This window comes from Branchiostoma lanceolatum, chromosome 2, assembly GCF_035083965.1.
Source record: "Branchiostoma lanceolatum isolate klBraLanc5 chromosome 2, klBraLanc5.hap2, whole genome shotgun sequence".
Classification (NCBI taxonomy): domain Eukaryota; kingdom Metazoa; phylum Chordata; class Leptocardii; order Amphioxiformes; family Branchiostomatidae; genus Branchiostoma; species Branchiostoma lanceolatum.
This window is the reverse complement of record NC_089723.1, coordinates 12,807,915-12,833,655: the sequence shown is the minus strand read 5'-3', so window position 1 is coordinate 12,833,655 and position 25,741 is coordinate 12,807,915. Positions and strand designations below refer to the sequence as shown.

Here is a 25,741-nt window from a genome sequence, read left to right as displayed (position 1 = left end):
CTCCCAAGCGAACTTAATCTCAGTTTGGGCGATATATATATTTGTGGAAGTCAGCGAGGTCGTCTGTTCAGATTTGCCAACAAATCACAGCATAGTGCACTAGGCGTGACCATTGTAGTGGGCGAATTTGCAAATTCTGGTGTAGAGTGGAGGAGGCTAGTATAGGATTACATGTACACAAAGGAAAAAGATGGCAGTGGGTTTGTGTGTTTGTCGATCAGTGGGTCGTCATTATGATAAAATATTACTACGGGCGTGGCCGGATTAGGTGATATAGGTGATGGTGGAATTTTAATCAGTTATTGCATTGTCCCCGGCTCTCCCCCAACATTTGGGGACGCGTGCCGAAATCGTTCTTCAATGTCAACGTCGTTCAAGGAACTTCCTCAGTGGCCAATATTTCGCTGTCGACGAGGGAAGGGCGGATCGATCTTGAAGTGCACTGTCGTAAAAAGGTCGCTCGGTTGAAAATCCAGTCACAGATGCTGCGAAAACTTCGAATATGATCAGTAACAGAATGTAAGTGGGCGGAGGAAGTGACTCAACACAATTACACATACACGTCAACAACGTTTGTTGGTAGTTCATGTTTCAAACGTGAAAAGGTCAAAGTATTTAACGACACGATGATAGCAGAAAGTGGGCGTTACAACTAGAAGGGGGAGGGGGGCATCACTGATACGAAATTCACGCACAGTGCAGAGAGGGGTTCAATTGGCAATGGGCATCGTACACATCAATAACCAGGCCGCCGAATGAGCTTGGATGATACATGCGAACGTCATTACCACTCGGTGCCGCAGAAATGCCAGCGGATCACCCGATTCAATCTCATTGGGTCTTATATTGGACATCTCAGGGGTGAACTTGGCCTGAAATTGGGCTCATGGGATGATCATGCTCACACCGAGACTTCAAAATGTTGCTGGCATCTTGACAACGACAAACTGCATGGTCATACAAGGAGGCCATCATCTCTACCTGGTCAATACTTAAGGTCAAGCTTGGGATCGATCAAAACCTCGCAGGGGCCGTGCTGAAAATTGGGTTTTGAACAGAAATCATAACTCGGGAAACTTAAATCGAGAAAAAAGAAAACGACCAAAGTAAAGAGATATTGTAGTCAAACCTGAACACGTTATATAACGATAATCAGTTCTGAAAATGTATTAATACGAATAATGCAGAGAAAATGGTTTTAGACTCCCCTCTAAATGCTGAATATTGTATTGGCAAGGCTCCCATCTCCCAATAAACTCTTTTCTTACAATGGCTCTCGACATTGCCTACGTGTACTGCCTGACGTTTTAAATACCCGTCCCAAATCCTCAGTTATGGCCTCCCCCCTTTTTTGTGCGCTGGTGGTAACACATGGTTGTCACGTATGGGGGGTTGGAGCCCTACCTATGCCACAAGGTCAAGTTCCTGAAATGGTCGACGGAAGTTTGACATCATTGCGGGCAAATCGCCAACTTTGGGGGCCCACTCATGGTCTCATGGTGGGAACAACCCCTCCTCCTAAACTCTAATTGTAGTATGTATGTACTGTGTGTATGTATGTATGTATGTATGTATGTATGTATGTATGTATGTATGTATGTATGTATGTATGTATGTATGAACTAAATAAGGTTTATACGATACACAGTTCGAAGCAATTTTGACTGATGATATTATGTTATCTCAGACTTGAATTATATCAGCGAGGTGAACACGATGTGAAGTTGGCAGGTGCAGCGGGCGGGAACGGTCTCCATGGCAACGTTGTAGCGTCTGCCACAGACGACATTTTGGATGTGTTTTTCATTCCTGTCCGGTCATCTCTGCCGCGCCGGGTTCAGATACGTAACGTTTACATACAATAAGGAGGCGGAGACATACTTTCGGTGGTGATGATATAATATCACTAATCAACATGGCGTGAGAACACAGACAGGTGCAAGGGGCGGGGGATATTGCGATGTATAAGCTGTGTCTTTGACTATGGCATGTCAGCTTCAACTGTACGACACATTATGATATTCTCAAAGCATATTCTACGATTACAAGGCCTGTTTTTGTCTAAAAATGACTGAAGCGGGAAAATTGCACGTAAAATTTTAATACGTTAGATTAAAATGAAAGCTTGCTATCTATATATTTGTAGCTACCGTGTAGTCACAACACAATGTTGGGAGTATATGCTTGGTGGGATTCTTGAGATCGCCCACCCTGGCCTCCCGCCGTTACAGCACCGCCTCAGGACCTATTCCCACGAGAAGACGGGACCCTCTCGCATGGATGACCGAAGAAGGGTAGGAGGTTCCCTCGCACGTTCTCCCCTGAGTTTGCCTCTTCAAGTAGGGGGCAGAAACCAGCGAATCTTCAAACGAGCCCAGCATATTACACGCATACATGTGAAGGAAAACTCCGCCATTTTGCAACCCAGCCACGTTCAGACATAACATCTACTAGCTGGGAATGGCTGGTAAATTATGGAAGAATCTTGGCTCGAGTGATAAGGTTGTGGGGAGTGTTCAGCCCAGCGAAAATTCTTGAGATTTCTAAATGCTGATATTATCGATAAGTAGAGACGTTCACATTGCTGATGGGGCAGTCATTTCGAAGTGTTGCCCGAGAACGTGGGTACAAGATGAACTAAGGTTGCAATAAAGCTTCATATAGCACAATCATTTCATGCACAGAATATTTAGAAATGGAGTAGGAACGCCTTTTGATGACTAATACACCCGCCCAAGCTTACTGAAGTTGAACTTGCCTTTGTATGCAGTTCTCATAAGTCAGAAAACTGACATAAAAGGTTTTCCCAGCGATAATCAATAATCATGAATAAAGGTAGCGTTCTTAGCATATCCTAGTGGGCGGACCTTACCTAGGCCCCGCCTCCTTACCCGGGGCATTGTCAAACGCTACTGGTCTTTGCGTCTCCAGGCCTCTCCCTAAACTCCCAAGTGAATATGGCTAGATTGTTCTAGTTTGATGAGAAATTGCAATAGTATGTGATACTTGGCAGTGCCCTTACGATAACGCTCTAGTCACGAATGGGAAGCCTGGTGTACCCATATACATTACCCCGCGCGTCCTGTTCAACCAATGACGTGCCTTGCCTTGCGTAATGATTGACAGGGAGTGGGCACACGGATGAACTTTAACAGCGTGCCTTGTGTTCCAGGCCTCAGCTGCACGGTCGAACGTAACGGTACCGGGCAAGCGCGAGAGAGCAGCCGCTGATAACGACACCGTTTTCAGACCAGACAGATCGCTGCACAGAGCAGGAGTGCGTCCACAGTCGCATCCCCTGGCTTCCATCCTCCCCCAGTAGCCGGCTGAAAGAAGAGTTTCCGTTGGAAGCAAGCGAACAGCAACAACAGTCTCAACATGAGTACCCAAACCAAGAAGGTGACCCGCACCATCATCACGTCCTCGTCCGGCGGCGGCGGCGGTGGCGGCGGCGGCAGGGCTTCATACAGCTCCTCCAGCAGGTTCAGCGGTGGTGGCGGCCGTATGCGCGCCGGCGGTGTAACATCACGCCGTAGCGTGGGCTCTTCTTACTCAGCCGGCGGTGGCGGCCGCGTCAACGCCGTCATGGCTGCAGGGGTGATGGCATCAGTGGGAGGGCCGGCCGGTGCGCTACAGACCCTCTCCGACGCTCGCATGACCCGCGCCCACGAGAAACAGGAGCTGTCCCACCTGAACGACCGTTTCGCCTCCTACATCGACAAGGTGCGCTACCTCCAGGAACGCAACTCCAAGCTGGAGGCACAGATTAAGATCCAGGAATCCCGCGAGGCTCCCAACATCAAGGATCTGTACGAGAAGGAGCTTCGGGACCTCCGAGCACTGGTGGACGAGCTCTCCAACGACAAGGCTCAGCTGGAAATCGAGAGGAACAACTGGCAGGAACAAGCAGAAGACTACAAGATGAAGTAAGTCTTCTTTTCTTAATTTCATTTAAAAATGTAATTTCCCCAAGCTTTTAAAGCGCGCTCAGTGAGACCTTAAGTGTAAGTATTTGACCCCTCTTACTGGATGGTCCTGCAAATTTGCTCCCATGTTTAGTGTGTTTATTGCTGTTTAATTTGATTTCAAAGCCGTGTATAATTCACTCCAGAATCAGTTCTATCATTGATCAATCTGTGTCCTCTGACTGACCGCCCCTGTTTAAAAAACGATCCGCCCCTAAATGTAGTATAAATTGCTTGCCTTGGAAAGGGGACGCATGTAGGGGTGACTGAGCGAATATACTTACATATAGTTAGCCATGTAGGATCATACTAGGTTATGCAATAAGATTGTCTACAGCACTGTTGCATAAACATAGCAAATACTCACGCTGCTTTTTCATGTGTAAACGGTTGTAAAAAAAAACACTTGCATAGGGCCGGGAGAGAATATTTGCTTCGCGCCCGTCAAGGCTTTTGTTTGTGAAAACGACACTTGTCGGCTATGTGACCCCCTCAGCATGGGATACGTTTTTTATAACCAGTGTCAGTTGTTGAATCTTCCATTGTTTGATTTGTATTTTTGTTGGCTAAAAAAATGGTTGTTCCATGTATATATAACAGGTGCATGAATATATTTTGTAACATAATGTGCTGTGCGTTGTGCCACTTGACCGCATTCGCTGTCGGGCAGTTGAGAAACCTCTCCTTGCTTGTTCTAAGCAAAGCCTTTTTGTGCAGGTCACTGGGTGCAGGTCTGCGTAGCGTCTTCTTAACATATTAAAGAAATGCACAGAGAGAATTAGTGATGTCATATCAGATACTAGATTTCCAGACATCTGTTCTACTTTCTCAGGGGGGTTGATTTTCGAGATTCCTGTCATAGATAGAAGTAGCTTACTGTAAACTACATTCTTGAGGAAATCTGTCGTTTAGACGGAAAGGAATTTTCATTAAAGCTATGTTGTTTGTTGTTTATGGTCAACCCGCCTGTCAGGATAAACATGACATACATGCACATGAGGCGAGTGGTGACAAATCCAACCGGGCGAAGCTAGGGCGAAGCCATGCCGCGGTGTCCTGTTGACACGCCACCGATAGTACGCTTGTAGATGTTTGTTTGCGGGCATCGCTGTGACCCCGTTACACCTGTTACTAATCAAACAAGGTGTCCAGACGTGGCTAGGGCCCAGAAATACGACAACAAGTCTACCTTTGAAAAGGTCAAAGAGCCTCGCTGAATGCCCCTAAAGTGGGCGGGGCCGCTATGCCGAAATCAGACGATACGCCCACTGTATGACGTCTCGTTCCCAGTAGAAAATCGTTTGTCGGGCGTGTGTTTTAAAGCTATAGCACGGTATTCAAATCCGATTCAGATAAGTCGTTGGCCAATAACTTTCTTTATCCAATCCCATGGATCAAAAGACCGTTATCTTGGTGCAATGCAGTACTTTTGGTGAAATATTGACGGAAGGAAACCGCAATGATATGGTAGCACCGGCGGTGTCAGCGCAACGGTATGCAGGGCCCATCGATTCGATATGCAAAACTGGTTTCATATGGCTTCTAAGCACCCGGGGCAGCTTCATATGCAGAGAATGGCGTGCAAGAATAATCAGTCCGTGTAAGACTGCAGACATCACCCCCCTGCAGTATCGATTGCTTTGAATAATAGATGGTTATCCCCTCAAGTTCATTGGGCCTGTCCACCCAAAAAGTATTAGCGCTGAAATCTGGATGCGCGCTGAGGAAAATGACGTCTGACTTCATTTATATTTCATCGCGATTTCCTGAAATCTTCATAGAGAAGGAATCGGTAATGGACTAGTGGAAGTGTATAGGATGAGGGAAATGTGGTCATGTCATGTCAGATGTGTGCAGGTTTCTGTCAGATCGCTTTTTGTCTTTTTCTTTGCGGGAAAATGTCTTATTTTTCAGCGCTTATCTGGACCACACCCTCAAGAGCCCCCGCCCGAATCGAGTATTCTGAAATGTTCTGCATGCATTCATATCACGTCTTTAGACAAAGGGGCGCAATAAAAATACCAAATTTGGCTCGATTCCCCATGGAGGTCTTGGCGCTACGGGTTTTCCTTGCCACGCCCTGCTCATGTGCAGTGATTTTCCCGGTAAAGCTGCGGGGAGAAAGGGTGTGTCAGCCTCTGTAGTCACGTACTGCCTGCCCTTGACCGTGCCCCCGGCCCCCTACAGTGCCCCGCAGACGCACCTATTTCTATCCGATGACTGCCGCTGGTGATCACGCCACGGTACGATCAAATCAGGACTATGCATATGACCGGAAACATTTGCCATCGAGAAATTTCTAGGGCGTCCCTTTCAAATAATTATGCACAAACGATGACCGAATTTTCATTCTCAAAATCATATCACCGAACCAAAATGGCCCCTGAATTCTAGAAAAAAGTTTTGATGCCTTCATATGGTGATAATTCATCATAACTTGAATTATGCTGATAATGCCCTACAAATGTTCCCGCGACCTGATTACCGTACTCTGTTCATAATTGGATCCTACGGCTTCTGCGCCATTTATTGCGCCTTGTAGCGTTCTAAATAGGCTTTAAGGAGAGAAACTATGAAGGAAGGTCAGCTGGCATGTTTTAGCCTAACAGACTCAGACGAGATCACTGATCCTATTTCTTCTACCTTTGGGCATCTTGCTGTTTTACCCATGGAACTAATACGCCACACGCAGAGACACGGAGGGTACTAGTACTTAGCAAAAGCAATGAGGTCACCCCCCTATGCGCTGATACCTGAAACGCGGGGGGGGGGGGGGCTATAAGCAATTGCTTTATTTCTAATGGCTGCCCGATTTTTCTGAAAATCACCGGGGGAAGGCAGGTTGTAGAAAAACTACGAATAGGGATGGTGCCAGTTTAGACGACCACTAGACGACACAAATTTCACCCAACACAACAGTGACCTACATAGAAAAATTGAAAACACCTATCGCGGTATCGAGGTCATTGACCTCCCGTCTCCCGTTTCTACTGAGCAACGTTCGCACGGCTAAAATATAGTCACTTTTCTAGTTCAACATTACAAAAACTCCTTTCTTGATACGGGGCGTATCATGTTTTCGTCCACCCTTCGCTTCACAACATATAACCTGTGTTCTCTTATCTCTAGTACCAAAGTCCAGCCAGTGTGAATGACCTAAATACATAACGTGACCCCGACCTGTATAGGCAAGACTGATTTCCGCCACTTCGTATGTTTGCACAAGGTTGAATTTGTCTCTTGTCTGACAGTTTGGTCCGGTATGTCTGACACCTTTTAGAAAGTACACATTTTGTTTTCAGCAGTAAATATATGCACAGAAACACTCAAAAGACCATTAATAATTTTATGCTTGAATCGACGATGTGTGACTAGAGCCCATAGAAACGTGGTCTTCACTAAAAGTTTAAATCACTAATCAGGTGATCAATATGCAAAAGTATGCAAACAGTGACAGCTACTTTGCAGGAAAATACCCATGATGCAGCAGTGGATCCCGCGTCGTGTAAGAGTCGAAACATAAATTATGCTAATCCGCTCATCCATCTGAAATGTTCATACATATTCACCTCATAAAAAAGAAAGAATTACATGAACTAAAAATTCGAAAAGTAAATCAATTTCTTGAGCAAAAGGCGTTAGATTATTTCTGGACAGGGACGTTGTCCCCAAAAGCAGAGTTTTCACTTTCATACAAGTTTGATTGCTGGTGCCAACATCCCCGCCCCCCAAGTAATCCTGCACCGTCCTAAGGAGGCTGAGTCTAGCCACTTTGATCATTAATTCTACAGATGTGACGTTTGACCCCCGGCATCAGTGAACTCACACCTCGTGAGACCAGAAGTGGAACCATGCTTTTCCAATCGCAAAGCTTTAAAAAAAATCTTCACATCCGGAAACCACTCGAGCTATAAAAATACAATTGGTGAATGATGGGACTCTTGATTTGGTTAAATATTCAATTTCAGTCGTGTTCCCGTTCAAAAGAGGTTCCCTGGGGTATAGTAAGGGGGATTTGGGAAAGTGGGAATGTTTCTGGGGAAATTGTCGGGATGCTTGTTTTGTCTTGTCCATTTGGTGGAGAATGCACAAAAGAGGCCAGAGCGAAAACTTGCCGAAAAGGGCTGAAAGGGAAATAGGTGACGTGTAAAGCAGGCGCTCCCGACCCGAATGCAATTTCTTTCGCACCAAATTCATGGAACGTCCAGAGCGGCAATCCGTCCATCCGTCAACAAGAGTCCAGATGTTCCGAGGCCAGTAACTAGAGCTGAGCTGCTTTCTTAAGGCAGAAACGCTGCTAAATTTTGCTATCACAGGAAGTGAGATTAAATTAGTCTCACACTGACGAACAGGTGCAGCGGATACAACTGTCTGGCTTGATTTCGGGCGTTTCTTTTTTCTTGGTACTTTTGACTGTCTTTTAATGGCCCACAAGCTTTAATGGCCCACACTTGCCATACGCCGTAGGGCAAGGGTTCTCGAATGCAAAAATACGTAAGGTGTGGTTTATTTTGGATGAAATTGACAGGAGTCTCTAGATCTTGAAGCAAAGATGTCAAGATCTTTACTTTAAATTAAAGCTGTGCGAAAGGAGAATGGGTAAGCTGTATTACATATTCCTCTCCCAGTGCAAGAGTTCAATGCGCGATATGACATTTACTGTAGCGGGCGCCTGACCGAACATGGGCCGACACTAATGAGGAGAAAGGTCGAAGTCCAAATATGGCGGACTCTGTCTGGAGAACACCACTCCAGGAAGTTTTCAGACCAAAGAAAGAAAGAAAAAACACAAAATTGATTCAAGTGGCACTCATCATCTCATGTTTGATTCAAAGATCTTTGAATTGAAAACAAACATAGACAGCGATTTGGTGACTAAAAGCAGGGAAAAGAGCGCCTCCCTTTGAATACGTGAATTATAGATCTGAAACAATGGACTCTTGCAACATTTTTTCTAAAGAACAGGAGCCAGACAGGTTCCCTACCAATTCACCCCAGGAAATCGTTTTCTCATAACGCCAATTTAGTTTCGACGAGGCTCACCGCCATGTAAGAGGAACGCACTGAACTGAAGGTTACTGAGTTTGAAAGTCAACCAGACACAGCGGGGTATCCTACAGGCAATGTCACCTTTGTCTGACCTACACGGTCTGCCACGCATTTGACTTCAAACCCGTTTATCTTTAGCCTTCTGTCCGTCAACTTTGATGTAAAGCAGATTCTCCGCCATATTTGAAGAGTTTGGATTGATCATAGAACGGGTGGACGTAGAGGTTGGGTGGGGGTGACAGGTTTAGTTACTTCTAAAACGACAAGATATGAACTTATATGTCACCAATTAAGACTAATCTATCCCTGTATGAGTGTAAGATATGCTACTTAGCAGCAGAACGGATCTGCCAGCATTCCCGGGGTCTGTAAACGGCTGTAGTGAGTTTCCTGCCTACTTATACAGATGCACTTCCCAACAACATCAGTGCTTTTGATGGACGTAGTATTAAAAGAGTCCCCGTCACCACATCCTTACTTAAAAACACAACAAAGTCTTTCCTGGGATGCGGAGTCCGTCGGTTCAATAGCTTTCATTTTGTACATCCTGGCATAAAATCTAAGTTGAATCTTCAAACCGTCCTTTTAGTAAGTGGCAGTCACTGACGGGCGATTGCCGTTCCCCGAGAAACTGTTACCGTCAAGGGATTGGCAGAGAATGATAAATGACAGACTAGATGGTTGCTCCGTTTGATCACTGTCAGTCGTATCAAAGCTGTCGTGATGACTTATGTTTTACATTTCCTGGCCAGGATTGTGCAACAGGAAACTACTTACTGACAAATTTACTACAACTGGAAATTACTTCAAATGCCGTTTCACGAGAATTTGTGTTAATGTTAACGATTCTCATGTCAAGAAAGACAGACCAAAACTTTTGTTATTCGCAGTAACTCAGTTTTGGAAATTACCGACCTACCAAAGCCGTTTTTTTGTCTTCCAAGCTAGTTGTGATGCATTGTTCCTTTGCCCTCTTCAACCACTTGTTCGGACACATTTGACCTAAATTCACCGAGTAAACATTCACAAGAGAAGGTGTAAGTTGTCCCACGATGTGAAGAGTAGTATGTTATACGACATGGTTGCTTGTAGGAAAGTCCCATGCATATGCAATTGTATTTATTTACAAAGAACGTGTTTGTTTGCAATATAATCCGCATTGCCTCGGATAAAGTTCTTAGTCTAAGACTTTAGAGCTAAGGTTCAGTCTGAATCCTTTGATTTTTAGTTTCTGTACCACCAAAACGTGCCCTGGGGTTCTTAACTGTACCCAGCATAAGGAGGTGAATGTTTAGTCTACAGCTTAGGCCACAGGGTGTGCAAGTAGAAATTGAATACGCCTGTCCTTGGTGCGTGTTTAACTAGGTGCAGACTAACAGGTCAATGAGGGCTGTGGAGAAAATTCGTCTCGTGTCAGTGAAAGTAAAAGACGCTTATCGTCTTTGTCTCGGGTTCAGAGATTGCAGGAAACAAAGTTTTAATTCAGACGCACCTACAACAACGGTTGACTGCCAAATCTGAGCATCAGTAACAGGAAAATATCTGGCCGCTTAGCATTGATTCGCGTGTTTATGGTACATCCCCACGTGTACAGTGCCGGTAGTTTGTCTGGAAGTAATTCTACCTGGTTGCCTCTGTCCTTGAGAGCTGTTTCCTCGTGTCGGTTGCCTGACATACTAGTACCTCAAATATGCCAGTCCGTCTTGGAGGAAGATCTTCTTTCCTATCGTAAATAGTAGATTACTGAGAACTTCGTCCGAAAACTTTTTTTACATCGGTGACCGTGTGTTTTTTTTATCAACACTTGATAGTCTCTGTCTCAGCTTTTTGGTTTAGCCCCAGACGACGTCAGCCATTCGGAGCCAGTGGAGATATAGCCATAAATAAAACTGTCCTAGTTCTTTTTTTGATGGGAAACTTTCCAAAATGGATGGATCCCCAAGTTTGGCCGTCGGCCATCTTGTTCAGGCAGACAGGCAGACATGAGCATATAGCTAGTTACGTCACGAAGTTTGCGAAGTGTGACACGTGAGAGACCCTCAACCAACCAACTTGTTCAACAGCTCACAAAAGAAGCATTTCATCAGGCAATGCACAAGTGGATATTTAAGCAGTCAGGTATTGTCGGGCACCAATTTAAAACAAGTAGGGCGTCAGTAGTACAGGAGCCGCATTGTTCGGGCAACACAGAACTTGAGACTGAGAGACGAACAGTTGAACTGGGCCGTCACATTCCACATGCATACCGTTAGATTAGATCTGTTTCTCCGCTGTCGTCTGTAGGTCTATGTCGAATGGTACTAGGACGACCTCCATGTACCCCATTTACTGAATTTCCCCCGTCTGTGGTTCAGTAATGATACTGTTGTGAAAATTGGTTTTTAAAAGGGGAACGGGGACATTCTGTAATTGCAATTTGTCGCGCCATTCCAAAAATAATGTTTATTTTAAACGCCATCCGTTAGCTGTTTGTTGTTGTTCAATCGGCACAAAACTGTTTAGGGATTTTTCTATATCCGTGGAAGTAATTGATACTTCGGCGTTAGAGGACATTTTTGTTTTGTTTAAGGAACAGTTTTAGGGTCCGCGGGGACGATAATAATAACTCAGGGTTGGTCGTCTTGCCCGGCAATTGCGATGCCCGCCATAGTTGTGGGCGACCTCTGACCGAACGGAAATTATTTCAGGCCTTGCCGCCATGTTGTTGACTGCACATCTTTAGTCCATCAAATTTCCAGTCGATCAATTTTTATCACACCATTCAGACAATTGAAGTGGTAGTCTTGATATTTCGGCCGTACGGATACGTTTTTACATTATGTGATTAACAGGAAATTTCACAGCAGAATACGCCCGCTACTTTGAACCGTCTGGATTTCGGGTAAAGCTAAAAGGGTTATCTAGTTTCGCCTTGTTTATTTTAATTGAAGGACGGCTAGACTATTACAAGCCAGGGTTTGTCACTAGCCTGTATTTACACAAGCTCTCGGCCGGAGGTTACTGACCCCCAACCAAAGGGGATAGCGGTCACAGGACCGGCTGGCCACTAGGAGCGCGATTCGTTAGGCCAGGTTTGTCACGAAGGAGGCTTCTTGAAAAAGCCTGCTTCTCAGTCTGCCCGTTATAGGTGCGATGTCTTTTTTAAATCGTCTCCCGTGTTTGCAAAATAAATGTTGAAAACGTGTTAGGCTTAACAAACTCTGAAGCAGCTGCATTGTACAGTAGCCCAAAGGCAAGTGCACATGAGAAATCCGATATCCCAAGCCGCCCCCTTGGAGCAAACACACATTCAACGACGCAAATGTAGTTTCATGGTCTGTTCCCCAATTTAGTGGGAGTGGTAGTCTCATGCCTGGCTTGGGAAAAGGGCTTCGGTGGTATGTAATAATCCGTCACCATGACAGCAAGGCTGAAGAAACGTTACAGTGGCGATTAGAATTAAAGATACCCGTCTCAAAATGCCCTTTTATGGCCCACTGTGGATGAAGGCGCAAATCCCCTGTGCGCGCAAGTACCAGCTCGAGCAGTCATAGATAACATCAAAATGTAAAAGTTCACTGTAACAGGTCGACGTCATCCTTCGCCAATGGCAGCCATCTCGTTAGGATGCGGTGCACGTGCACACAAAATAGAAGGGTTGGAGGTTTTCTACCTGTTCATTTCTTCCGTGAAAAGTCATTTTGCAAGGAATTAGGGGTGACTGCAAAGCTCATGTTGAACGGCTTTATGTACAAATTGCTTTAACAAGCCGGTCAATAACGATGGTGGCTGTTCAGACCGGTAGAAAATCTAATAACCGGGCAGATTTGCCGGCAGAAAGTGACGCTACTTTGGAGCCCTAAGGAATCCGAGAACAATTATCATAAATGCATACTATATCATGCTCATGGGAGTATATGACAGGAAGCTATCAATAAATAAGATTGTCATAGCCGTTTATATTTCAACAGTCTCATTTTTTCCGGATATTAATTTCTTCCTTCGTGGTTTGAAGGCTGCATGACGCTAGCATGTACGTGAAGTGGATACAAAGTGTGAGGCAGCAAGATCCGTAGGCCCTTCTGGGACTGCACAGACCGGCTCTTCGGCACCCGGACCAACATGCCCCCGATGAAAATTTTCCTCAGTCCCCCTGAGGTAGAGCTGGATTCAGGCAAACGAAAATCACCGGGGTATGGTTAGTTGACCAGGCGGGGATAAAATATCACATTGGCGAAGAAGCCCAGCCCTAGTTACCAGGTTCCCTATTCGTGCGGCGCATCCATACTGTGCCCCACTTGCTGTGTTGTGTAGAATCTTATTACCCTACAAATCACACAGCAACCAGCAAAAGAGATGCATTAGACATGTTATTACCTCTCGCTGAGCCCCAGAATGCCTCCAGGTCGTCTGAACGGAGCTTGATGGATTGGCGGGGCTGAAATACCTCTGGCCCCGCGCACATACCGAACGGTAGACGTGTTGACAGTCAACAAGGGTTATTACAAACTTTGCAGGCAAACACCAAATGTCGGCTGTCAACCTGTCGTGTAGTTGGATAAAATATAGTACAGCTGTGCCTTTTCACCAGAGCAGAATTAGTGATTATTACAGCGAGCTTTTCATAATTCATATTCAAGTAACGTGTCTTTACAGACGGTTTGTTGATTGGGGTAATGTTTGTGTATGCTGAATTATATCAAATGTAATTACAATTGGACTTTGTGCACAGACTGTGACTATCTCAATATCAAAGTTTGCTTGCATGGTCCTACTCACATTTCCTTGTAAAAATTAAGATAAAAGTTTCACCCCAAATGCTAAGTATTATTGGTCCTCTTCCATATAGCCCGAGGCACATCATTTTAATGGCACCCCACAAGATAGCGATATGGGGCCATCTACACGAAGTAAAAGGTGATCAATTAAGCGTAGCTCATGTAATGGTCGGCCGACGCAGCGTCCCATTATGTATGATTAAATATTGATTCCTTTTATTGTTGGGCAGGTGGCAGGACGAGGCGGGGTTGCGTTCGGAGCTGGAAGCTGAGATTGAAAGGCTGAAGAAGGTGAGTTCCGCCCCTCCTCATTTGTATCCGCCATCTTGGATCAATCAGTCGATACTGGAACGTGCCTAACCGCACGTTAACTTTCTTCAAACTAAGAGCCAGTTTTACATATCTTGTCATCTTTTCCTTACTTGTAAAAAATATCTGAAATACAAACTGTGCCATAAACACCCTTTCCGCTGAAGAAAACTGAAATAGGAAAAGCCTGGGAAGTCGAAACTTGTATTACATTATGTTACGTCAGATTGTTAAATTATGCTTGAACTAAATACCGAGAAATTCTGTGCAGACAAACATTCATTACGCTATCAGTCACGGAAGTTATCACCTCGCGGAACCTCAATTTAGACATTTCTTGATGAGACTAGAAGATAAGGTGGTTTTTATCAGAGCGAGAAGACGGTTGGGCGATTTGAGCGTCCCTGTTGGTAGACAGGTGCCCAAAGTTGGCTAAGAAATGCTGCCCTTTTCCTTGCCACAGCCACAAGAGCATTCAAAGAATTCCTGTCCGCGTAACCCCCTGAACCGACAACAGAGACAACTCCCAAGTGATATTAAAAACAGACCCTACAGAGTTACAATGAGTTCCCATTGTAGAGGCCTCGACAAAAACTGCTGTTTCAAACTTTGTTTAAAGAGTGCACAGAGAGGCACAATTTCGCTTAATTGATCAACATAAATGAGTTAATTTAGAATAAGAACGCGTTCCCACTCTTTAATTGAGTGTCGTTAAAATATATTGACTTCTCGCTTAGTTTTTGTCAATATCCGGGACTAGATTGGGCCGAAAGTTGGACGGCAGGATTGATTGATAACGACATTATTGCTCGGAACGCATTCATCCGCTTCTGATATTTCGGAATTGTCAATAAAAAAGCCCGTAGGCCATAAATCCATCGGAACTAACGGCCCGTTAAAAATGGTGCCTCGCCAGCACTCCAAGTAGCCTATATTGGAGCTGAACATTACAAAACTCGTCTGCAGTCAAAGGTCTCGCCGAAAATTGCACCAGTTCTCAATATACGAGCGCGGAGCGTCGGTTCTGAATGCAGAATAGGCCTGTAAAAAACAATTTAAACGGCCAGTTTTGCCCGTATATGGAAAGGGGCGCAGGCTCGGTACGTCAAGCCGAGTAATTGCACATCTGGGATTTGCTCCAGGAGGTTGGCAGTGAGAAGTTATAATTTTCCCTCTGTGTTAGATGTTTCCACTTCAATGGATTATTGATCTTGAGTGAGGAAAAATGAGGCGTCGGGGTTGAAAAGGTGGTCACTGTAATTTGCATCTCGGTAAGAATGAGAACAGAAGAGACACCCACTCAAGATATCCAGATCGAAGAAAGTCGATATCGGCCGTTTGATGGTAAAATTTAACAAAATGACGGGAATATCTCATGCTAATCACTCATCGAGGTTTCATGGGCAAGAAATTTAATCGAACTCAAAATTTTACGAAGATTGTCATGGCAGGAAGAAGACTGTTGGGGCTTCCTTTGAAGGACGAGACGAAAACCTCGTTTTCCCCATAAGGATGACATGCAGTGTAGATGGGTGCATTAGGGATGTGTTTTACGAAGGGGTGGGGCGTTGCCACAATGTAATATCAGAAAAGGGACGATGTAGATGAACGTGACAGTCTGTCTGGCAAGGACAGACATGATTTCATCGCCAGAAAGGCAGTCCCAGGAAGAGGTTAAGCCGGCGCCAAATTTATAGCGGCAGCTTGAACGTGACCTACATACACGATTCTCAGATTACGTTACAGTGCCCAGTGGGAGATGACCTAGAATTTTCAGACATTTATGATTATAGACGAATGTGTTCCACATACTGTGTGATTACACTCATTACTTAAGCCATATTTTAACGTGTTTATGTTTTAATGTACCTACCGTAGTTTAACGGCCAATGCCAGCAATACGTTTGGGTGAAACACGGTGACATTGGCGCTACTCAATAAATCACTGCATTATTCATAGGTTCTTACCACCTGCATCCTCTCCGGACATAACCGTCGCGACTGTACCATGAATAAATAATAAGGCAGTGGGGGATTACTTCCAAAGTTCCGGTGTTTTTCACTTTTGACTTTGTTAACTCTCCCGAATGTTCCGCCATGTTTGTTAACTTACCCGGATGTTCCGCCATGTTTTTTTGCAGGAGCTGGATGCAGCAACCATGGCGCGTGTGGACTTGGAGAACAAGCTCTCCACCGCACAGGAGGAGATCGATTTCTTGAAGAGGGTTCATGATGAGGTAGGTGCACGTACATGAAAGAAAGTCGTTGTACTAGATACTTTTTGGAAACCTTTGCAGTTTTGCAGTCTCTGAGGTTGTCTGTGAATGAGTTGTTTGATTTAATTTGATTTGATTTCATATTTATGCTGATAGTGACAACTTATTTGTCTGTCTTTTTGCAGGAAATCCGTCAACTGCAGGACCAGTTGAACGAAAGTTTGACCATTGTGGAGGTGGACTCCCGGGCTGCCTCAACTTTTGCTCCTGGACCTGACCTCACTGAAGCTCTGCGTGAGATCCGTACTCAATACGAGGAGCTTGGACGTGTCAACAGGGAGGATGCTGATGTCAAGTACAAGCAGAAGGTCAGGGGAAAAGTCTTGAAAATTATTTAGAAAATGCTACTTTACAGAAATAACATTTTGTTCCAACACAAAAAGTTAGCGCATCGAATTTTCGACCGTCATATCTTACCTCAGAAGTCTGAACCCGAGTGACCAATCACCTAGAGCCTTGCGGACAAATCACGGCAGCAATTGGTCAAAAGCCCCAGGAAGTTGATACCGCCCCCCGTCTCTGTTCAGTACTTCACGTTGTCAATTTGCTCTTGAAAAGATACGTCATGTCGCAGTTAGCCATCAATTGTTCATGCCTAATTTTATATAGCTGTTGACGGCTGGTTCATTAACATTCTGTGTTTTTTCTTCTAAATTCAGTTCAGCGAGCTGGCCCAACAACGGGAGCGTGACAACGAGGCTCTGATGACTGCACGGACAGAGGTGACAGAACTCCGAAGGAACCTCAACTCCCTCGTCGCCGAGAACGAGGCTCTCAAGAGCAAGGTGAGTGGACAATGGCAGCAGACTCACCAGATATTGTTTCATAGATTTCAGACAGTGTACATTTTATACTTCATTTGGGTACTTTAAAGCGCCATTGTAGAAAGTAGGGTACATTCCCTGAACTTAAGACTTAAACGTTTCTGCTTTCCGATTTATGTAAGATATAGGTGGGGTTTCACGACTATATGCCATTTTCCTGCTTGCCTGTAATGCTATAGTATAGGCAATTAATGCTTGTCAACACGTATTAAATGACGGAGACGTCATGCTGGGGCAATATTCTATGCATTTAGGTCATTGACAGGACCCGTTCATAAACGTGGGAAGAAATATGATGTGACCTACTTTAGCAGGGAAGAGATGTAAATCATTGCTGTCTCTCTAGCGTTTAATGCATGTGCTGCTTGGTATTCACTAGACACGCGTCCTGGAAACAAGCCTTTCTATCTTGACGAGGTGGCACGAGAAGATAGCAAGCGACCATGAAAACTGCCTTAATAAGCTGCTTCTTGAAATGAGTCTGGTCAAAGAAGACGTAGCATCTATGTCCAGGATACTGAAGGGGCTTGGGACTTAGCGCCTTGCTTGAACAGTTACCATAGACTACACTCATCCAGGTAGGTAGGAGGCTGCCAGCTCAATCGTTACCCATCGCAAGTTTCTATTCTTAAAATTTTTTGTTGGCTCTGACCACATAAATTTCCCATTTTTGACGTTCTATGGAATGGAATTTCACAGTGAAACTAACCTTAGATGTCGTCAAAGATGATGATGTACCTATTTGATTTTCGAAGCTAACAGAGTCAACAGAACATTTGGCATTGAGTTCCTAACAAGCAGCCTCCTACCTGCCCGTTCAAACGCCGAGTTCATGCGCCCCGCAGATATGTACATGTGGGTTTTCTTGTGTTTTCAACAGAACCATGCTCTGGAGGGCAGCCTGGCCGAGCTGGAGGCTCGCATGCAGCTGGAGATAGAGGAGTATCAGGCTGCAATCCGCGACCTCGAGCAGGAGCTGGAGACCAAGACGAGCGAGATGGCTCAACAGATGCAAGCCTACAAGATGTTGATGGACACCAAGATGGCGCTCGACATGGAGATAGCAGCTTACAGGAAGCTTCTGGAGGGAGAGGAGATCAGGTGTGAACATTTTCTTAACTTTCCATCTTACTAAGACGACTGGTGTGTTATATCCATCTTGGAACGCGAGGAAACACGGGATAGAAATGGCAAGACGGCACCTGCAAGATCCTCGCAGGTAAAACACGGTTACTCCCGGAGTTTCCTTGCATGATCGTTGTTTTTGTGGCCAGTGGTGAAGCTGTGCGTGGTGACGAGTGAATGTAGTTATAGGAGGACCTTGTGCTCTTCGCCTTTTAACACACGCGGAGAACAAACAATCTAATCCCAAATCGTACGCCCTTCTCCCTTCCATCACTTCCCGCTCAAATCTGAACACCTTCTGCTCTTCTGCTTTTATTTGTGCAAGACTATTCCGGAACCCGGCGAGGGTCCGGATCGTCCAAACCCCGCCCGAAGAAGGGTAAGCCAAATTCATTCCGTGGTACGGCCCCTAAGGAAGCTTGCAGATGCTCTTTTGTCGAATCAGCACCATTTGAAACTTTCAAACGATGTCGTATTTTAATCACATGACTGTTCCTATCAGGCTAAACTGCCATTCGTTCTGGCATGGTACAGGATATTAGTGACATAATTAACGTCTCCTTTGATTCTGTTCTAGCTACGTCGCTGGTTGTAAAACAGTAAATGACTTTAATCTATCTGACCAACCTCGATTGAAGACATATCTTGTCGCTTGCCTGAGTAGATTGATGACTGAAACATGCATGACAGTCTTTTTATGACTTCTGCTACCGCTAATGGTGCTTCAGAATCGAACAAAAGGGCATCTCTGACTCGCTTCGCGAGGCACGAGCGGCATACAGAGAGGCCATGAAGACCAGATTGTCCCTTGATACTGAGGTCGCAGCCTACAAAAGAATCCTGGGCCCTGGTGTAATGGAACAGAGGTACTAGCCATACTAGACAATCAAGGATTTCCGTGCAATCTCCTTTCTCCAACATCTTCCCCTGTCCAAATTACTCCGTGTCCCCCACACTACGGTTTGGTTGCAAGATTTGAGTTTCCTTACCTCCTAGTTACGTCTCGTTTCGTCATACCATTTTGCTTTGTTTTCTCAGGAACTTCCCTGTGCTGCCAGCTTTGTTTGAGCTGCTGCTTCTCTTTTGTCTTTGACGGTTTGGTTTTTGTTTTTGCTCGTTCTCAGCCCAGCAGCACTGTCCTTTCTGAGACTGCTTCATACCTATGTGATGACCACCTGCTTGCCAGTATTCATTTTAACCACTAGTGAAACTGCTTCTCAAGGTCTGCTTTAGGTGTACATGTGAAGTGGCTAATGCTGAAGAAAACTCTTATGAAGATCTTATGAACCTTTATCTTGAAGCTAGGTATCTCCGGGTTGTGTGTAAAGGCTAACAGGTGCTCTTCCATCTCCCTTTTGTTGTGGCCATTGAAGGACACCAAATATTCCCGTCATCTCATTGTACCTTGTTCGCCTTGCAGCCCCAGGATACCTAGCCAAGATTTGTCTAACGTATTTCTTCGATTTTAACATGGACCCTCCTACCACCACCATTTCTTACCCCTTCCGTGTTTACATTTCGTTTCCCGCAGGCTGTTCGGTGAGAGCAAGGAGGGAGTTCAGCAGACCTCCAGCAGCAGCAGCAGCAGCTATCAGTACTCCATGAAGTCCGGGTCCGGCGGCGGCGGCGGCGGGTCCTCGTCCGGCAAGCAGCAGGTCACCGTCAGTGTCTCCTCCGGTGAGGAAAAATGATGGGTCAGGCCATAGCGAAAGATTGTGATGTGATGATGATAATGCATTCGTATTAAACACGCCTTGCCGACTAGCCTACCTACTCTACTACTAGCCGCAACATACTGCGTGCTGTTACAAAAAGCAGATGCAACTCAAGAAAAGCGTACAAAAATTGATGTCGGTGCTGTGAAGCGCACGTTTTAACTTCTTATTTTTCATCCGTACTGGAAAATAGTGACTTAAAGTAAGCTGTACAAGTAGTGAATTTGCTAGGCTGCTAGGCACACAATGCGGTGCACTCGGCTACTGTGCTTGGAGTTGTAAGATAAGGAGGAGTGGCTTGTTGGACAACCAACCATAGACTTACGGCAGACTCGTACCATGTCTAAACCAGTGTATCAGTTATCGGAGAGGATTCGAAAGTTGACCAGAAATGTTAGAGGACGATTAATTGTAACCATGTATTAACCACTTGGCATGAACATTCGAAGAAGTATAATGTAACGAAAGGAGGGACAATAAAGTGTCGGTGCGAAAACGTCTGAGCCCGTGCCAGTGTCACTTTGTGTTTTGTTGCTGGTTTTGTAGAGTAGGTTAATGATACTCAACGGCTTGTGTCTCTGCCCTGTCTCACCAGCCATTGAGGTCTATTCATAGAAAAGCGCCCCAGTTATTTACGCATGTACGGTAAACGCACAAGGTTAAATTGTTTTATCCACGCCAAGGAACATGCACCTTCAGCTGACCCAGTACCTGTTTTTTATCATTCTAGTCCTGTGGAAGGACTCATGTGTCTTCCAATTTTCCCACTCTTTGGTTTCATCGGTAACGTTTAGGCCCGCTTCTATCATTTGCATGCCACAATTTTCTTTACAACCGTACAAGCGTAGCATGTAAACACTTAATTGTTGAAAGTTGCATGTTCTGCCATTGTTAGCAATTTTTAGTGAAACCAAGCTTGTTTAGTACTCGGGTCGTGTGAAATGCCCCTCCCATATCTGTTTGGCTTTTGACACTTCAACGACAAGGATTTTGGAAAGGTTCGCCGAACACGAACAGTATGTTTTCCTGATCTGGCATCAGGCGAGATTCTGCCGTAAGCCTCTGGTTGATGACCGGTCCATTGTCGGTCCATGATTTGTTGACTATAAATACAAATTATGCATTATTGTCCTCTCTACCTACTGGGTCTGGGCATTTGACATGATATATGCCGTTAGCGCGTTAGGCAAATGTATATACATGTATATGTATATATAGTTGGTAGGGGGGATAGATGCGGGAGGGTTACAGAACGGTGAATATATGATGCAGCATTGTTCTGCAGCTAGACCACCGTTGTTACTGTAAACAAGACAATACAGCATACCCGGCTCGAAAGACGAAAGGTGTAGATATTTCCACCTGATGCATTTCATGAGTGCATCAATGAAGTCAAAGCAGCAGCTAGCTAGTTGGTAAATTGCTCCAGGAGCGGCATGCATGTTGGAGACATGACATGTTCGCGACAGCACGTTTTTATCCATGTGAAAGTCCAGTCTTATGCACATTGACTTTAAAAGATTTGCGGGGAAAGACTCTTCAAAAACCTCCCAATACACCTGTCAACGACACATGTCTTCAACATCTACGCTGATCTTTAGAAACATTACAATCTAGTCACATAAATCTGGCTGACCTAAAGATCAAACGACGCCAAAGACTTTAAAACCAAACAGGATAACATGACCCATTTCTGTAAAAAGTAGGGCAGTTGGCCAACGTCTTAAAGATCTGCGGATCTTCACACTTCTGAATATTCTTGGAATGCAAATTACACGTGTCGCTTCTCGTGTTAGCACTCCGGGAAATATTGACGAAATGTGTGAAAACAGATGTTCCAACAACCCATCACGTTTCATACCCGCATGCCATGTTGGTAGTCTGTCAATCAGCCCATGTTCACAAGAAGGATGTTTCGTGTTATAGACGGTTGGCCTACTTTAGTCACTGCATGAGTAATTGGGAAAATATTGCCAGCGGGTGTACATGTGTGTTGTCTCTTAAAAGAGGCACATGCGATTGTACGTGACCAAAATACAAACGAGCATTTTCCAAAGACCTTTCCTAATACGGATAAAAATGCAATCAATGTAAATATCGACAACCAGCACGATGGCACATTCCAAAAGTACAAAACAAATCTGTTCACACTTAATAAACATTTGTCACTAACACGTACGATGAAACATATAGCCTTTAAAAGCATAAATCTATCATCCGAAAACACTTTCCATATAGCTTTGGGCTGTTGGTTTTCAGTAGATTGAACACCGGATGGTGTTGTAGTTAGCAAAGGAAACAACAATCAGAACTGCTGAAAAGGTTGATAGACCTACGTCCTTGTCAGCTTTGATTTTCTGTGACTAGATTGAAAGTTTCTCCGTGAAAAATGTCCCATTATGGTCCACACGTGGCACTCGTCCGCAAACCACGGCTCACTGACGAGGCACATGGGTGGGTCACTCGACTTTTACCACCACTAGTCTACGAAATCTTGGCGTCCACAACTTAGTTGATACTGCTGTGTTCAATCCAACCCGAACCAGAAGTTAACAGGTTTCTTATGCGCGAAGTCGAGTGACGCACCCTGTCTGTGCACCCAAGGAACTGCTCATGAACGTCACCAGTCTCTACGTACACTCACGATCTATAACGCGTCTCCAAGGAAGAGATGACTGCTACAGACTGCTGTGGAGACACTTGTCCCTTTTCACTGCTTTTCTTCCAGACGCCATCTTGATTTTTCAGCTCTCTCTGTTATGTTGTGACATAAATACGTATTGCCTGTCAAGCAGGTCCTGTCTCGGGGATTGAGCATTGTCTTTCCTGGAGGACATGGGTGATATCGCAATCCTTTTTTTTTTGTCCTAATGAACTTTATGTCGGACCACAGACCTCCTTTAAGTTCCATTCCCAGTTCGGTTGGACATCGGAAGGTCCCCCATGCCTCCAAGAAGAATGGCCCATCCCTAACCTTTCCTGTCTTTCTTTGACCTTCCCCTCATGCAACTTAAAGAGGAAGTACTAGGCGCTGCTCCATGTCTTGAGCCCGCTGGTGATGGTAAGCCCCTCTAAAGGTGTCACTTTCCGCTTCTAAACGCACCAGCCGGGGTTTCAGTTCTTTCCATTGATCACGTTGTTTCCTTCGTTCTCAACGCTACCGTATTTTTCTTAGATCTCCATCGACCTTTGTGCTTGGGTACTAATGCATGCGCCGGTGGGTTGGGATAATAGAGGGCTATAATTTCTCTATAACTTTTGATAGCTGGTATGGAGATGGATTCGCCTCAAAGCCAGATGGTTACGACCTTGTTTGGTTCATACTACAATTTCCATTAATCCCAGATATAGACCTCAGCTTAATAGTTGTCAGGGAAAACCCTGGTATGCATGTAGACTAAGATAGATATGCCCAACTTTGAGTGTGCATGTCTATCGGAACGTCATGATTGTTATTTCACCCTCTTGGTTCGGGAGGCAACAGACCTGACCTCTGACCTGCATGCCCCACTGAACCCCACCATCGCGAGGTTATCAACCTTTGACCTTCGTTCTTTAATGTTTCCCATGCAACCTGTCAGTCAAACCTGATGAACCAGACGAGGCCGACGGTAAGACCTGCCGAGACATTTCTGCCTGTTCCTTTTAGTGTAACTGCAACGGTGCATCCAGTTAAGTTCCGCCATTGCGTTTTCGGACAAAATAAGATAGGATTAACTTTCCATTTAGCGCTCGATCCTTAAACTGCATTATTAGACCCACCCATCATAGCCAAGAGACTAATCCAAGTCACAGGACAATATTATTGAAGGTCGTGGCAATATTGATCTTGGAAATACTGTTATCTGCACATATCGCATACCATCAAGAACCCCCACCGTTTCTGAGCAACAATATTTTCTGGCTCCCAATCGAAGCAACTGAAGGGCCTGTTCTGACTCTCGAATATTTTCTCCAGAAAGGTTTCTAAAAAGATATTGATTGTTATCTTAAACATTTAGTCTAGCGTGCAAGGATACCCTTGGGACTCAGAAGAATGACACACACAGTAAAATTTAAAACGAAGTTAGCAGCCAATCCCTGACATATTTAAAAATTCATGAAGTGAAGTCTGAGCTTCATGGTGCCAGTGTCTGAAAAAGGCAGTATCAAAACGTGAGAAAAGAAAATGTATCTATAGTAAGAATGCAGAAACGAAAAGCCAAAGGCTCCGTAAGATTGAGAGAAACAATCGTCAATGTAACGTATAGCTTTACTGGATATTCACATTACATTTGGACCATTTTGACTGCGGCGTAGGAAAAGAGGAAGAAGAAGAGGAGGAAACAGCTGGTAAGCTTCCCAAGTTCAATCCTTAAACACATCACTTGAAAATATACAATACCGTTCGAATCATACGTCCTCTTAAAGTGCTCTTAAAAGTGTTCATGAACAAGAAAAGGCCACACCCTTAAGTTGAAAAGTAGTCGCAAGCAAAATGCTAAGCAGATCTGAGACATGGAAGTGGCATACGCAATTAAATTTTCATGCCCCATAGGAGAGGAAGAGGTAGAAGAAAAGGAGGGTAAGGCTGTAATAAGTGTATTTGTCATGACTACAGGACATGTGCATGTCACATGGCGTGCAGAAATGGTACCTTTTGAGGCAGTCAATGCATGTGCAGGGAAGTGCGAACCAAGCATGTGAAACCGCAAAATCTACATCCCGCACATAAATCCTTTGTTGTTTTTTCTAAAATCCCAAGATGTCGAGTTGCTTGCAACTAATCGTGTCAAAGATGATGCTTATGAACGTTGCGGATCCAGTCTATTCAATTGTGGAACGCAAACAATCAGATCGAACGGGCATCTTGCAGCTTTGCCTTTTTATGGACAACCCCCTCCCTACTCCCAATAACAATTGTTCCCACGCAATTCAATTTCGTCTTAGAAGAAGAGGAGGCCGAGGAGGAAGCTGAGGATAAGGAAGAAGAGGGTGAGATCTTCGTAAAATCAAACAAATATTTTTACACAAGTTAGAAAAATAGCTTATGAGTAAAACAACGCCCACTTAACATATTTTCTAAAGTAACTGTATAAATTAATTTTACAGGTGCCATAAAACACAATTGTTATATACCATGCATGTTGCATGTAATCGAAGATACGTAGTCTTTAATGCTAATATTCACAAATCGTTTGTCCACGCGTCTTCTGTGATTAGCCGAGGAAGAAGAAGAGGGAGAGGAAGAAAAGGAGGAAGAGGGTGAGATTTACATAAATCAGATTCCAGTCCCCCGTCTTATTTAAAATCCCACTCCCACCCTCCCAACCTTGCATCTTGATTACAGTAAGGGTCAGAATTAATACGCCATTTAAAGGTTTTGCACTTAAATCGTATAGTAATACTTATAGCTAGCTGAATGCTTGCCTTGCGCTACTCAACCTTTAGCAATATCCTTAGGTCCCGACATTTTCTTTCGTCATTCCAATGAGCCCTTTGACTTTAGTTGAAACCTTACTATACTATGATGCTCGACATCTCGAACGGTGCATGCGTTTAGCCAATGGCCTTAAGAATGGTTGACCATCTAAACACGGAAAATCGCGTTCCTCCCTTGGAAAATTTGAATAACGCTTACCAGCTGAGGAAGAAGCAGCTGCCGAGGAAGAAGAAGAGACAGAAGAGAAACAGGAGGCAGAGGAAGATTCAGCAGAACCCGAGGGTGAGCTTAACTTGACA

General features: G+C 44.6%; 1 protein-coding gene across 50 annotated transcripts in view; it reads left to right on the top strand.

Moving 5' to 3' along the window:
• The first annotated feature begins 3,141 nt into the window (after nt 1–3,141).
• LOC136427510 (neurofilament medium polypeptide-like) overlaps nt 3,142–25,741 on the top strand; it is a 47,253-nt gene continuing 24,653 nt past the window's right edge. For 23 of the 50 annotated variants that reach the window (XM_066416458.1, XM_066416454.1, XM_066416460.1 and 20 more), the window contains exons 1-15: nt 3,147–3,926; nt 14,002–14,062; nt 16,222–16,317; nt 16,482–16,664; nt 17,016–17,141; nt 18,061–18,281; nt 19,034–19,171; nt 19,837–19,982; nt 23,037–23,081; nt 23,602–23,631; nt 24,320–24,352; nt 24,558–24,584; nt 24,950–24,994; nt 25,223–25,264; nt 25,644–25,724. In XM_066416458.1, the coding sequence (XP_066272555.1) occupies nt 3,379–3,926; nt 14,002–14,062; nt 16,222–16,317; nt 16,482–16,664; nt 17,016–17,141; nt 18,061–18,281; nt 19,034–19,171; nt 19,837–19,982; nt 23,037–23,081; nt 23,602–23,631; nt 24,320–24,352; nt 24,558–24,584; nt 24,950–24,994; nt 25,223–25,264; nt 25,644–25,724 (1,822 nt within the window). In that variant the 5' untranslated portion in view covers nt 3,147–3,378. Of the gene's footprint in view, nt 3,927–14,001; nt 14,063–16,221; nt 16,318–16,481; nt 16,665–17,015; nt 17,142–18,060; nt 18,282–19,033; nt 19,172–19,836; nt 19,983–23,036; nt 23,082–23,601; nt 23,632–24,319; nt 24,353–24,557; nt 24,585–24,949; nt 24,995–25,222; nt 25,265–25,643; nt 25,725–25,741 lie in introns of all 50 variants that reach the window. The other 27 variants (XM_066416424.1, XM_066416421.1, XM_066416420.1 and 24 more) reach the window with 6 other exon arrangements.